Source organism: Egretta garzetta, unplaced genomic scaffold, assembly GCF_000687185.1.
Source record: "Egretta garzetta isolate BGI_Z169 unplaced genomic scaffold, ASM68718v1 scaffold448, whole genome shotgun sequence".
NCBI lineage: Eukaryota > Metazoa > Chordata > Aves > Pelecaniformes > Ardeidae > Egretta > Egretta garzetta.
In genome coordinates, this window is record NW_009260497.1 from 2,225,707 (window position 1) to 2,240,926 (window position 15,220).

Consider the following 15,220-nt stretch of genomic DNA (forward strand, 5'->3'; position numbering starts at 1 on the left):
AAGAGTTTTTCCCCCCCACGGGATATCAACATAATCTTTATTTGTACCTTCTGGTCTGTATTTTTGTATTGTTTTGGTGTCAGGCTAAAGAAAATGCAGTTTTAAGGTTCCGCAGTCGTCATTCTTTCATACGTATATATATATAAAAAAGGGTTTCTAGCTTTGTTGGAGTACCTTCAGTGAGATACTAACAGCAAAAAAAGTATCCTGAAGGAGATTTTTCTTTATGCTAGTAAGCGCTATGATTTTTCTTTTCTTGCCTGAGATGAATGTTCCTATTCGTGCATCTTTGAGAACATCAGAGTTGTGTATTAAGAACAGCTTCTGTAAGAACGTAAGAATCACACAGTCTATTTTCTAAGGGATAATATCAATTTTCTTAATTAATTGCCCAACGCACTACCTATTCTGCTGTCTCATATCAGCAAAACTGGAGATCAGTGTGTGAGAATGATTCATTACGGCACGATGGGAACCCTTTGGCTAGTGATTTTTTTTTTTAAAGGGCTTGTTGGGGGCTAGCTGGCCTTTCTTTTTTTTTAAGTTTCGTTGTGGCGCTCATCAGCCTTGCATTGCTTTGGGGTTTTTTTTGTGCTCATAGTAATAGTTTATGGTAGTCAAAATCCCTGATTAAGTGCAGCTGACTTGGGCTGGGCAGAGCTTGGGTTATGCGTAGACACAAAGTCTCACTGTGATGCCGTGCTGAAATGACGAAGGGCTTTTTGGTACCCATAAAAATACAGTCAGGCAACAGATTAGGTGAATAATAATTATAGTCTTGGTTAGCAGCTACATTTCAGTTGTCCTGGATCATCCGATGTGTAACTGAGGTGGCGTTAGTGGCTGTCAGCCTGAGCCTGCGTGTTTTTTTTCTGCTAAAGGCAGTGCCTTGGGGATCGGGAGTGTAAGCACAGCAGCCTACTGGGCTGACGGCTCCGGTTGTTGCGTGGCTGCATCCCCACTCCATGCGCCGTGGGACCTCTCTTTGCTGTTGCCTGGCATTCAGCTGCTTCCACGGAACCACAAGCAGAAAAATGAGCTTTAGGCCCACACCCGTTAAGCAGATCCTTGTTTTGGTCCAGGTTCTCGGCTGACATTTTCCTCCAGTGAGACAGATTTCTGCTGGCTGTATCCAAACTCCAGCTCGGTGGAAAGAGCAGGTTTCTGCAGAACTGCACGCACAGTCCCTGCCCGCCACGCTTGGGGATGGGTGACTCAGCCTGGGTGAGTTTGGCTCGCAGCGTGCTCGAGCTGTCACGATGCGCTTGAGCGACGTTTCCCAACCTGTCTTAACAGGGCGATCAACGGACTGGTTTTAGGAGAAGCCCTGCGCTGTGTCCTGTGCAGCTGCCACAGTGACTTTTTCCCTCTAACCTTTGAATTTGCTCACTTCTTTGGAAGGAAAACGTTTCCTTCTGTTGCATGGGCTGCTGCTGAGGTGTGTGGACTAAAGGTTGAGGAATACATGCAGCAGAGAAGCGCAGTCAGGCACGGTGCCCCAGGCAGAACGAGGTTAGATGCGTCTTCTGGAGAGCAACAGGATACACTGGGAGAAGTTAGGGAGAGCCACTGAGCAAATATGGATCCAGTATCCCAAGGAAGGGGAGGCTATTCTAACAGCATTGTCCTTGCATGCCATCTGACCATCTTGCTCTGCTTGAAAGTTTCGTGGCCCTGCTGCGTTGTATCCCCCAGTGCTAGCGCAGACAGGAGACGCAAGATTGCTCCTCTCATGAGGTCGCCTCGTCTTAACGTGCTTGGGTTTGGTCCTTCTGTAAAACTACATCTCCCAGCAGGCACCAGGATAACTGTCCTGCCCGGTCATGAGCTCACTTCCCTTATAGCCATCTTACCAACCCTGCGCAAAACACTGGCTGGTGAGCAAAGGTGGTTAGAGAGCTAGGCCAGGCAATAGAAAAATAACCCCGCAAGCTATGGCTGGCAGTGGAGCAAACGCAGGTATGATTCGACGGGATTGGAGTGTCTATCGGAGGGGTAAAGCTGTTAAATTCAGCTGTTTGGGCACGTGTGGAGCCTCTCCCATGCTGCGTGGTTGCTTTCTCGAAGGTCATACCAAAGGCAGGAGAGTCTGCAAAATAAGTCCATGTGAAAAATGCGTAAATTTTGCTAGGAACCTGTAGGAAATCCTATTTCCTTCCAGCTTAGATTTGTCTTTAAATATTTGTACAAAGCCAGCGTAGAAATGGGATCATTTATAGTAAGTTTTACATGTGAATGAAGCACAGTTGGTGAACTCTGGGGACAGGCAGAAGGACTTGGCACATTAAATGGCTGGTTTTGTGCCGGGATGGAGTCCCGATGCCAGCTCTGTGGGGCCTGAGGTGGTGGTTCCCATCAAGATGTGACACCAGTTTTCGTTCATGTTGCAGAAAACAAATAGCAAAATCCTGTTCCTCGGTGGCAGTGAGAAGTAGGGTTGTACAAGGATGTGAGATGAGCTTTCATCCATCTGGGCAGAACTTGGACAGCAACAGGTCCCCGTCCAGTTTAGCTTGAAAATGAAATGTTTATAAAGGATCGTGGGGGTGCTCTGTCAGAAAAATTGCCTCTGCCAGGGCAGGCTCTGCTAACCTGGCAGCTGCACGTTAGCTTGGAGCTAGATTTTAGAAGGAAAAAGCTTTTGTTCTGAGATGGCAGATGCTGCTTGTGGGGTTTTTCTGCCATGTCTGGGATGGGAACAGCCAGGGTAGAAGGCTGGTTAACAAAGTGGGTGTTAGGAAGAACAGGGGAGCTATAAAGAGTGAGATAAGGAGCAGGAATATGTGTGTATAGGTTAAGTGCAGGGCTGAATCTGTGGCAGAAGGCATCATGGGAGAGGCTGGGTGAGACTTAGCAGCAGGCACAGCCCGAGCACGGGCTGCCCTGCAGCAGGATGGGGGTAAGCTCCTCGTGCTCCGTATGCAGCCAGCAAGCGGGCACCGACCTGGCTCTGGAGGCGGTTGATCAGGGAGACGGCTCTTTCACCACCCCATTGCAGAGAAAGATGCTTGGAAGAGGGGAACAAGGCTCTGATGTTGCTTCTTTTTCAGTGGAACGGTCTAGGTTTTTCTAGGTGTTTTTTTTTCCTAATAGCCTATACAGCTTGTGCATTAAGCATTCAATTTTGCAGCGAGTCGGCAATGACTCACCACAAAAAAACCAGCTTGCAACTAGGAAGCAATGGAAATGCTAACTAAGGAAGACTCGAGAGAAAGGAAAACATTGAAGTAAGCTCAGGTAGGATGTTCGGGTTTCTCATAGTAGGGTCTAATTTGAAAAATGTTTTTGCTGTATTTTATAGCGCGAGAGAACTCTGACAGTGGCTACAAGCACTGGAGCATTTTACCACAGAGGTTAGAAATAGAGGTGATAACACATGGGTGCTTGGTCATGAAATTAATCACTAAGAAAAGCCGTAAGATGAAATTTTGTGACTATAACCACAGCTTTTAGAGCAAAGGTGGAGCTAGAGGTGTCAGTGCTAGGAATGCTTTACTGGTTTACTTGGGGGAGCATCAGCAAAGTGTGTAAAAGAGTGCAACGCTCAGGGAAGGGCAGCAGAGTACAAAGCCACCTTCTGTACTTAAATATGGAAGAAGTATGCCCAAGAAGGCTGCTCCTTAATTAGCAGAACCTTGATGATGGTAATTTAAATCCAGTAAGCGACTTGGCTGAAGAAAGGACTGCAGGAGGCTGCCAGGCCATTGCTGTAGACCCTGCACTTTGAAGACTCAGAAGGTGCTGTGTGAGTTGGTTTGAGGTTTTGGTTGCGGTTTGTTGGATTTATTTTTGCTGAAGTTTCCTGCAGCAAGTATCCTCCAGCTTAGGGGAAACAGGTTAGCTGTTCATGCCACGGTTTTGCTGATAAAGCTGCATAGGAATTTGTGCCAGCGTAGCTTTCTGTGCTGGGGATCCCACCTTAGAGCCATGCTGGCTGAAGCCTGTGTGGATGTGGCCTGAGGGGGTTGCCCAGCCGCTTTGGTTTGTCTCATGGCAGGGAGAGCGTGCTGCCTGCTGCTGCAGAGCATGGACAGCCAGTTGCAGTCTGACTTTCTTACAGTGCAGGGTGGGGATTTGACTTCTAAACCATCTGTGAATGGGAAAGATGTGGGAATGGTCTGTTTGTGAGTTTGGAGGGATGAAGTGGGGTCAGATGGCAAAACGGAGCTGACTCATGTGCCTGGGAGCTGGGCACAGCAGTTTTGGCCTGAGTGGCTTCCTGAAGAACAGAGGTGTAGGTGATCAGGTTGCTTACGTGCCTGTGGCTTTTGTCTCCCAAGCTGTTGCAACTTGTGAGTGTCATGGCTGATTGCAATCGCATTTCCTAGAGGAGCGGAGGTCTCAAAGATGCTGGGTCCCAAATGGCTTCAAAAAAATATATCATCTGGTAGGGGAAAGTGACTCCAGGAATGACCTTTTTAAGAAAGAGGCTGTAGTATGAGCTTCCCTGTTATTAGAGAAAAGAAAACCTCTGCATGTGGATGCAAGAGAACCGGAAGGAGGAGGACCCCATCCGAGTCTGAAGCTTTAAACATGCAGAGGGTGGACAATGTCTCTTGCACTGCAAATTCTCAGACATGGTTTGCATCATCACACACTTACTTTTTAAGCCATAGTAGCGGGTTGTTTGTAAAAGTGATGCATTAAGAGTTTAGATCTTTAAAAAGGGAAGTGCACTTTCCTTCGTCGGTGAAATTCCTCTGGACAGTGACCACATCTGTAAACCTGTCGTTTGAAACAAAGCTGCTCAGCAGACAAAGATGTTTTCCTCTTTAAACTACTCTTTGCTGCTACAGTAGTCTTGCATTTACTCACCCCAACCATGACCTGAGAAGCAAATTTCTTTTCAAATCACCACTTTCTTTTTCCCCCTCAATCAGCCTCTCTCCCGTCTGCCTCCCCACTTTTGCTTTTCCATTCTCTCAGCTCAGCCCTCTGGCACAGAAGGCTGCCGGGGAGAAAAAAGGACTTAGTCGACTAGTCAGAGACCAACACCGAAGGCGAGAGCACTGCGTAGGATGTGGTCAGGAGGTCTTTACTCTTCTGCCCTTCACTAAGTTGCTGGTCCTTGCTCTCACTGGCAATTCTGTTGCTCTCAGCTTTTCCAAAGTAACATAAGAACATAACTCACGTAGGCTTTGCTGCCATCCAGGTAGCATGGCAGGTTGGCCATGGTCACTTGGCCATGGTGTTTACCCAGATGCCGTAGACTTCAAGATATACAGTTAGATCTTCACTTTTCAGCTGGCTTGAAGCCCAGCTCTTTGGTAGTCAGACCAGCTTGCCCGGTCAAAGCACCTCCAGCCAGGCTGGATGCTGCACAGCAAGGCAGTGGGGTCATGCTGTGGGTGCTAGAAATGACTTCTTCTTCTCTTGGTTTATAACCAAGTCTGAGAGGGGATCTCATCAACACATACAAATATCTGAAGGGTGGGTGTCACGAGGATGGAGCCAGACTCTTCGCAGTGGTGCCCAGTGCCAGGACAAGGGGCAATGGGCACAAACTGAAGCAGAAGAGGTTCCATTTGAACGTGAGGAAGAGCTTCTTTACCTTGAGGGTGACGAGCCCTGGCAGAGGCTGCCCAGGGGGGCTGTGGAGTCTCCTTCTCTGGAGATATTCAACCCCTGCCTGGACGATGTCCTGTGCCCCCTGCTCTGGGTGAGGCTGCTTGAGCAGGGGGGTGGTACTGTGTGATCCCCAGAGGGCCCTCCCAACCCCTACCCTTCTGGGATTCTGTGAAATGGCTTAAAGCCATTTCTTCCCTCTCTCATTTTGATGCTTTTCCCTCTAACACTGTAAGGTTGGTGAGCAGAAGAAAATGATGTGCCCTATTATGAACGCTCTGGTGACGGAGAGCATCCCTCTCCTAGGTTTTGGTGCCACCTCCTGTCCCAGGAGAGGGCAGCAGCAGCACAGGCTGCGGTCTCCTCTAGCCTTTCCAAAGCTTTGCTCTTCCCTTCCACGCTGGGAGCTTGAGCCTGCAAAAAAGCTCAGAAAGAAAGGCAGCATGTGCAGGAGCAAGTGAAAGGCAAATACCAGTTGGACGGAGCAATGCTCTCCTTACTCACAAAACTACGTGCTCCCAACGTGAAAGTTGAAAGGGAAGCTGGTTCCTCAGTAGCAGTGTAGAAGCATGGGGTTTCCTGTAGCAATAATTTTGGGCTGTTCTTACCGGTCATCACTGTGTCAAGGTCTTTGCTGCACCAGAAAATAACGTTCATTTGCTTTGGTTGCTCACAGTACAGGCAGAGGGTAAGTACAATAAAATACCAACCAGTATGCTAATACTGTTGTATGGGTTGTAGGAACCCCTTCCTTACACCTTGGTGAGCTGGTGGTGAACACAAAGGCTGGCAGGACGGCCTTTGCAAAGGCTGGCTCTGACACTGTAGACTTTTATCACCTGATTCATAGTGAGCTCTCCTGTTTTCTCATGTTGCTTCACTTGCAAAATACTTTGGGATAAAGAAGAGTAATTAGCAGCATCTTGCTGATATGCTGGCTGGCTTTCTAAACCTGCTACCTGTGGGAGAATAGATAACAAAAGTGGTAATTCTCTTTTGCCCAGGAAAGTTTCTGTTCCCCCTCCTTTGGTGTTCCAGGTGCTGACCCTCTGTTCTTCCTCCTCGCTTAGTCTTTTTAACCCAATCTTTGGACTGAGCACAGCGAAACTCAGACCGATCAAGCAAATTTTTCCACACAGCATCACCTTTTTAGGTTGTAATTTCTCCCTGCAGCTGGGTCCGCTGCCTTTTAGACCAGGTGGACAGGTAGCTGGTTCTTGTAATAGGTGATATCACTAGGTGTGGAAAAACAACCCCCTTCAAATCCCCCCCCCCACCAGCACGACTCATCCTGCACGCGAGTGGGAGGAGGATGTGATTTAAGTCTACTTCAATCACCCCTGTCTGCATAACATAGCTAACCCATAGTCATGGGCCCCTCGCTTCTTGTGGTATCGGTCTTTCCTGATCCTGTGGCTTTGTATTGTCTGTCTCCGGTTCTCTGATTTTTATTTTTTTTTTCAGGTCACACCCTCTGAAATCACAGCAAAATGAAAAACTCTTGTTTGCCAAAGCTCTTCTAAAATAATTTGCTAAAGAAATTTTAACTTTGCAAAGCAGACCTTGGTTGCTTCTTAATAAATGCAATGGCAAAGGGAAGGAGCTTTCTCTTCCACTTATGCTTTAACTTGCAGGCACCCTCATATTTCTAAAACATTTCGCTTAGCCTTAGTCTAGAGCCTAAGCAGGACAACTTCTGAACAATTCCTGTCTCTTTGTACAAGTGCAGGTCATTGTTAACCTCTTCAAAAAAAATTACAGCCAAACTTTGATCTTGAATACGTATATATATTTGATTTGATCTTGAATACATATATACATATGCAGCCTGATTCTTTTTCCTCTGAAGTGAGGACTCGTTTCCTTGGTCCCTGAAACAAAGAGGAATGGTACGTACTCAGTGCTTGAGAAGAATCAGGCCGGAGCATTAGAGGTTTAACTATCATTTGGTGGTAATTCTTCCAATTTCAAGTCTTCTCCTTCCTCGCATGTAGGTGGGAGGGGGCTTTCTCTTCAGATCAAGCTACAGAGAGGAGTCAGGAATGGACCAGCTGAAAGAGAGCTCTGTGTAAGGCCAGGAGCAGGTTGGAAAACAGGCCCCCTTCCCGTGGCTGTTCATTGTTCCCCGTCTCCCCTTGCACCTTGGAGCTGGCGCTGCTCTAGAGAAAAGCCTTGCTGCGACGTTGGACCGTTCCTGAGGTGTTTTGTGTTTGCCTCCACCCAGCTCTAAGCAGCTCACAGCAAGCTGCAGAGTGCAGATCCCTGAATTCTCTTTCTTTGTTCTTCTTCATCCACAGAGACTCCACAGCTGAATCCTGTGATGGAGCCCCTGTCCTGGATGCTGGGCACCTGGCTCTCAGACCCGCCAGGAGATGGCACCTTCCCTACAATGAAGCCCTTCCAGTACCTGGAAGAAGTGCACATCTCTCACGTGGGACAGCCCATGCTCAACTTCTCGTAAGTCTCGGGGTCTATCCATGTTGGCAGCAGCTTTTGGATCCGAGCAGGCGTGGCTCCAGTGAGATTTATTGGCTGTGTTCCTTTTTGAGTGGCAAAGTAAACAAGTGTTCACCTACCAAATGAGACGATGCAATGATACGTGACTGCATGGCCTGACTCTCATTTTCCTTTAAAACTTGTGATTAATTGACGTGCTGTTGCAACGTACCCAGGGCTGCACACCTGGAATCACTGAAGATTCACTAGCTCAAGAGTACAGTGCACTTTGACAGAGCTTTTCAAAAGTGAGTTCACACCTGTGAGTTCGTGCAGAAGCACGTGTGTACAGGATCAGGACCATCACAGTCTGCTCTGTTACGGCCTGCAGCAAGTAATATACAAAGAAAGCCCCCAACTTGCCAGGTTTAAAAGCTAAATAACGATGATATTGTAATTCCCAATATTTATTTAAGAAAAGGAAATATTTGGGTCAGAGCATGGCTTCAGCATCTGTGAAATGTCTGATTTCCTGAGGGACTTTCTGAGCTAGCTCTTAGAAAGACCCAGGAGCTGTGGAAAATCTGAAGCTTAAGCTTAAATAACTAACTCCAGCTCTAACACATGGCTGTGCCTGTAAAGTAACCGTACATGCTTACATCTCCCAACTGTGAAGCATTGTCAGTCTTTTCAAATAATACTGCAGGCAATCGTGTGGTTAAATAAAACCCAATTTCCTCTGAGATGATACCAGGTGTTATATTTTCACTGTATTTTCAGTGCAACAAACAGCTTTTGTATTCCCATTTCCCCTCAGGTTCAACGCCTTCCATCCAGACACCAGGAAGCCCATGCACCGAGAATGTGGATTTATCCGCCTCAAACCTGACACTAACAAGGTGGCTTTCATCAGTGCCCAGAACACAGGTACACACCTGATATCCACACTGGGGAAAAGGTCTTTACCCTGCTGTGCCATTTCATTACTTTTCCAGAAAATTATCGCACCTCAACACAGTTTCATTTCATTTATTTTCACTGTGGGTTCAGTGCCAAAGAGCAGCGATAGAAATAGAGATGCATGCCTTGGTTCATGAGCTCCAGGGCCTAGCGTCCTCCTCCTATTCCTAGTGTCATATCTAGCCAGCTGCTCCTTCTAAGCAAGGAGAGATTTAACATCCCACTTACCTGTTATTACCAATGTCGACACTTGCCACATTTGATTCTGCGGTGCAGGGTAGAGCTTGTAGCCCTGGCAAGGAGGGGCTGTGGTGGTTTTAAACCCCTTTTGCAGCCTCTCCATCCAGGACATGTCCACAGGAGAGCAACAAAGCTGGGGAGGGATCTGGAGCCCAAGGCTGCTGGGGAGCGGCTGGGGGAGCTGGAGGTGTTCAGCCTGGAGAAGAGGAGGCTGAGGGGAGCCCTTATTGCTCCCTACAACTGCCTGAGAGGAGGGGGGAGCCAGGGGGGGTCAGACTCTGCTCCCAGGGAACAGGCGATGGGACGAGGGGAAACGTTCTCAAGTTGTGCCAGGGCAGGTTTAGGTTGCACATTGGGAAAAATTCCTTCCCCGCAAGGGCTGTCAAGCACTGGAAGGGGCTGCCCAGGGCAGGGGTCGAGTCCCCATCCCTGGGGGTATTTAAAAGCTGGGCAGCCGAGGTGCTTAGGGCCAGGGTTTAGTGGTGGGCTGGCAGGGTTAGGGGAGTGGTTTGGCTTGATGAGCTTAAAGGGCTTTTCCAACTCAAACGATTCTGTGGTTCTATGAGTAAGTCTGGCTAGATTTTTCTAAGCAGTATACATGTCTGAGGTTGTGTGGCTTTGCAGTTGTCGGTGTGTGCTAGGTCAAATAAAACTGTTCTTTGGTGAGACTGGTGATCGATTATGCAGCCTAGTAATTGTGACATTGTTAAGTAACCTTTGTAGCCTAATACTACCTTGTTTCTGGCTAGGTCTGGTGGAGGTGGAGGAAGGGGAGGTGAATGGACAAGAGCTGTCGATAGCTTCTCACTCCATAGCCAGGATCTCCTTTGCCAAGAAGCCCCACGTAGAGCAGGTAAGTGCGCACACAGCGAGCAATTCACAAAGTATTGCCAGCCCCAGAAGGTGTCCAGTTGCGATGATGGGTTGATGAGCATGCTTTAGTTCCAGATTGCCATCAGGAGTTCTTGGAAATATCACATGGCATCCTGGCTCATCCTTTCTCTAACAGCCTTCAGAAGATATTTCATACATTACAAGACCCAGAGGGCTTGTTAACAAAAGAACCAATGTGCAGAATCAGGCAAGAATCCTGTCTCTAGCAGTGGCCAGTAGCAGGTCCGTAGGGAAGAGAATAGGAAAGTCTTGTCTAAATACCCTTGTACGTCAGTGGTGTTACTTCTTAATGCTGCTCTTCTGGATTAATTACAGTGTGAGAGCGCACATGTGAGGTATGTCCAGTATTGGGCCTCATCAGGATGTTTTAGGAATGCCTGCCTTTCACTGGAGCTCCACCTTGTCTTTGCAAATCTTGCTCACTTGCTTTCCAGGGCATTCACAAGTTGCTAGGGGCTGTCTTCCCATCTGTGGCTCCTTCTCAGTGCTGGGCACTTGCTGTCAGCTCCAGCCTTAGTTGACTGCTTCTTGGGTTTTGACTTTTTTTTTTTTTTTTTTTTTGGTCATATAGCAGTGGTTGGTTGTTGATGCAGCTCGATGGGGTACAGCCAGCTGCAAGTAAGACAGCACTGCTGGAGTTTGTGTCACATCCTGAGGTCACCGCCAGGGTCCTAGCTGTCGCATACAGAGTGGTCTTGGCTGACTAGCAGCTGAGAGAGACAGCAAGGCTGAACAAGCTCTTGCAAAGAGTAGGTACCCCCATGCTCTTGGCATCTGTTTTCTTTTCTCCGACAACATGTGAACCAAGTGACCGACTGCCATTTCTGAAGGGTGACAAGTGGCTCTTTGCAGAGAAGATGCTACTTTGATTGCAGCAAATACAGTATTGTCTTATTCTGCACTTCAAGGCTTAATTGTGCAGCCTAGTTTTTAAGCACTATAAAACCAACCCGTAACAGAGAGCACAGCTTTGTGCAGAAGCAGCCTGTGGCATAAATGTGCTCTGTAAATTCACTGACATGCCAAAAGTTGTATGTGTCCACGCAAACAATGTCCGAACTCCGGAAGGGCAGTCCTAACTCCCCTGCCTTCAGAGGCATGTTTTAAGTTACTGGGTCTCTCCTTTCCCAGGAACAGCTATGTCACCTCCTTTCTATAGCGGGAGAAATAAAACTGTTAAATACTATGGATATCACCAAGGCAGCGGAGCGCTTAACTGCAAATATTGAAATAAAGTGGACTGCCCTCTCAGAGTCACTGCCTGAGGTGTGAGCAGATAGGGCGGAGGGAGGAGAGGGGGAAAGCAACGGAAAGCCAGCAAACGTCTTACTGGTTGAGGGCAGCAAGGCTGGCTTTGGCTGAAGGCTGGAAGAGGGAATCCCTTGAGCTGGTCCATGGAAGTTTGTGGAGGTCCATGCTCAGCTGGCACCTGAGGACAGTTCAGTCCCAGGTACTGGTCACATCGCATATCTGGGAGGCCCTTGCTGGTGAAGGAGGATGTGGAATGAGAGGCTATTGCCAGCTCCCAGCCAGCTCCCAACGTGTTTTCTTCACCAAGAACAACGGAAATCGCCCATGGAAACGAAGAGACCTCAAGTGTCGTGAAAAGGGCACGTGTGCTGCTGCTGTAGTTGCTCATTTTGAGAGAACTTCACCATAAGGTGGTGTTCCTGCTGGATTCGGGATGGCTGTGGCTTGGCCAAGCCGTAATTCAGGCAGGAAGACCCATTCCCTGGCCCAGGGATGTGTTGCAGGCACTTGCTGGTGTGGCCATGCTGAAGTGCAGGGAGCTGCCCGCGTGGACAGAGAGGAGGATTAAAAAGGATGGAGGATTCGGAAAGGATGGTCCTGCTTTTCTTCTGTATTTCAGTGGCACTGAAGAGCAGGCCTGCAACCTGTGCTCAACACTGGATGCTTAGCTGCTCCCTCCTCCAGTTTGGAAGCTGCCTGGAGCCTGGGTTCAGGCATCTGCTTGCACAGGTCCGAAGTGGTCCAGATCTGCAGGGCCACCCAAAATTGCCTCCCTGGGCATTTGACGCAGCACAGAGAGACTCGCAGCCTGCCCAGGCGGAGGAGTGGGGACGATTTTGCCTGTCAAGCCCTCCTGATGGATGGCGGTGCTCTTCCCTCCTGCCCCGGGGCTGAACCCCTGCCTGGCTGCAGGTGCAAGCCGAGGCTCAGCAGGCTACCGTCTCCCCATGTAGCGTGAGCAACGCCTTACTCTGACACAGTGTGGTGACCTGCAGAGAGCCTGAGTGGTTTTGAAGGCTCCCTTGGGGATCTTGTCCAGTGCAGAGCATCTCCCTGAGCTGCCAGCCAGGAGCAGCTCTTCGTTGGAGGGATGCTGGCCTGTCTGTGCCGAGGTGATGGCAGTAGCAGTGCCAGGACAGCACGTCGCTCCCTGGATAATGGCTGGGGGTTTGCAGCTGGTATTTTGGAAAGGGCTGCCTTCTTTAGGGGAGAAAACTTCTCCTCGTCTACTCGTGTGACCGTGGCGAGCATATCCTTCCACCTGTGATGCGTTGACAGCAAACACAGGGATGGCGAAGGGAAGGTAGAAAGCACAGGTAAGGAATTTAGCCTGTGGATGCTGTTTGCTTGATTTTGTTACTTCTTTTCTTACCCCCTTTTTAGATTACCAGAAAATTCAGGCTCAATTCCGATGGGAAACTCGAACAAACTGTCTCGATGGCAACCACTACGCAGCCCATGACTCAACACCTCCACATTACCTACAAAAAGGTGACGCCCTGATGCCGGGAGGTCTGGGTCTCCCTACCGAGGGTGGGAAGTGGGCTGTCATGCACCGGGAGCACAGCAGAGCCCAGAGCTGGTTGCCTGCACTCACCCCCAGGGCCATGGAGCTGCCCATCCTGTTGAGAATGTTATTCAGATGTTTCTGTAATGGTATATTAAAAAAAAAAAATAAAAAGCTTTTATTTTTATGGCTGTGTCCTTGGGCGTGATTGCAGGGTGGCCTGTGTGTCCCTCTGCTCTGGCAGTGGTTACTGAGGGGCTTTTTGAAGCCCCTTCATTAGTAGGGGTTGGGTTGCAGATCCAACCTGCTGGACCCTTCTCTGCAACCTTAGTAATGCCATGGAAGCAGTGGGATCAGGAATGGATTTGCACTGTGGGGACAGACGCTGACAATTCCAGCTCCTGCCTAATGAAACTCACCTTAAATACTTGGAGGGAGCTCCTACCTCTTGCTGTGGGATGGAGAGAACTGTGGCAGGACCCAATCCTGATGGTGCTGTCCAGCTGACCTGGAAGGACCCAGTGTAGTCCTAGAGGTCAGGACTGGAGCTCGCCTAGCTCCAGTGCAGAATATCACAAGAGTTTGGGTGACAGCTGTGAGCCAACGGGCAGCAAGAGAAACCGCAAACAGTGGGGATTGATCTCGGCAGTTGTTTTTCCTAACTCGGGAGTCACGATGCAGCCTTGGACCTTGAAGAAATCTGTCACTGAGTCTCTCAGCAGGGAGGGAGGTACAGCTCTAGCACTGCTTCAGATCTACAGCAGAGGTAGGAGAGATGGTTCTGGCTGTGTTTCTCCATCGGTTGTCTCTGGAGGCTTCCTGGTGTGCAGCTCTAGGGAAGGCCTGGGTGGTGACATTTCTTTCTTGCAAGCTTTCTGATGCCAGCCATCGTGCAGAACCTGCCTGAGGGCGTGATGGGTCTGCTTTGCACCTGGAACTTCCTTTGGGACCTGAGAGCCACCTTGTCCAAAGGGTTTTCAAAACTTTTGCTGCTTTGGAAATTTCTGTTCTGGTGGCTCCCCTGGTGCCGTGGCATCTTCAGCGTGTTTGCAGGGAGTGTAGAGTGATCCGGGCAGGCAGTGTCAGTAGATAGTGCTGCAAGGGTATTTTCAGGAGAAGTGGAGAGGGAGGCTAGCAATTCAGCAGATCCTATGCTATATTCCACAGTCCCTGTATTTGAAGATGAAAATGCCAACTGTGGCCAATAAGTGATAGCACCGAAACTTCTGCTTTTGGAGATGGCAGCAAGGCTGGGGAGAGGTGGAACGTTGCAAACAGTCTCTGATCTGTGCAGAAGTGATTTTGAATGTTGATGCTTTAGGCCTCTAAGTAGAGGGTGTTGATCGGTGGTGTGAAGCCTAGATGGAGGCCGATCATTTGTACCCCAGGGGTCAGTACTGGGTCTGATTCTCTTCCTCTTCGCAAGTGAGCTGGATGATGGGGCACACTGCACCTTCAGCAAGTTTGCTGGTGATCCCACCCTGAGAGGGGTGGCTGAGACACCAGGGGATCTCGCTGCCAGCCAGAGGGACCTCACCAAGCTGGAGAAATGGGCTGATGGGAACTTCCTGAAGTTCAACCTTCAACCAAGGGATGTGTAAAGTTCTGCCCCTGGGGAGGAACAGCCCAGCTGGAAAGGAGCTCTGCAGAGACGGTCCCAGTGGACAACACCTTGAAGCTGAGCCGGCAAAGGCAGCCAACGGTGGTGTCCTGGGCTGCATGAGAAGGAGCGTTGCCAGCAGGCACGGGGGGATCATTCCCCTCTGCCCAGCACTGGTGAGGCCACCGCAGGATGGCTGTGTCTAGGGCTGTGCTCCCGAGGACAGGAGAGATGGGGACAGACTGGAGAGAGCCCAGCAAAGGGCCACCAAGTTGGGGAAGGGACTGGGACATCTCTCCTGTGAGGAAGGGCTGAATGAGTGGGGACTTGTTCAGCCTGGAGAAGAGGAGGGTTGGGGGGGTCTTCTCCACAGATCCAAGTATCTGAAGGGAGGGTGTGAAGAAGATGGAGCCTGGCTCTTCTCAGGGGTGCCTGGGGTTCATCTGGGTCAGGGTGACCCTCCTTCCATGGGGGCTTGGACCAGGGGACCTCTGGGGGTGCCCCCCAGCCATTCTGTGAGTGTGCGGTGCTGGCACAACCACCCCCACCCCCAGGGACCGCCTGGAAAGGGCCGGAGCAAACGCAGAGGTGTGAAGTGCATGGCCGGGCAGGCTTTGCATCACAGGGTCTGTCTCTCAGGCTGGGGGAGCTCCTGGATGCGCCCCCCCCAGAGACTTGTGATGTCACCAGAGAGTCACAGTCACCTCGTGACATCACTTGTGGTGGGCAGCAGCACATGCCTGTGTCGCACGCTGCCAGCGGCAGAC

General features: G+C 49.7%; 1 protein-coding gene across 6 annotated transcripts in view; it reads left to right on the forward strand.

The window, feature by feature from the left end:
- Positions 1 to 13,018, forward strand: part of THAP4 (THAP domain containing 4) — a 15,352-nt gene extending 2,334 nt beyond the window's left edge. Inside the window, exons 1-5 of one of the 6 annotated variants that reach the window (XM_009644444.2) lie at positions 1,233 to 1,959; positions 7,863 to 8,022; positions 8,819 to 8,928; positions 9,951 to 10,054; positions 12,730 to 13,018. In XM_009644444.2, the coding sequence (XP_009642739.1) occupies positions 1,935 to 1,959; positions 7,863 to 8,022; positions 8,819 to 8,928; positions 9,951 to 10,054; positions 12,730 to 12,849 (519 nt within the window). In that variant the 5' untranslated portion in view covers positions 1,233 to 1,934 and the 3' untranslated portion in view covers positions 12,850 to 13,018. The other 5 variants (XM_035899937.1, XM_035899936.1, XM_035899935.1 and 2 more) reach the window with 5 other exon arrangements.
- The last annotated feature ends 2,202 nt before the right edge of the window (positions 13,019 to 15,220 follow it).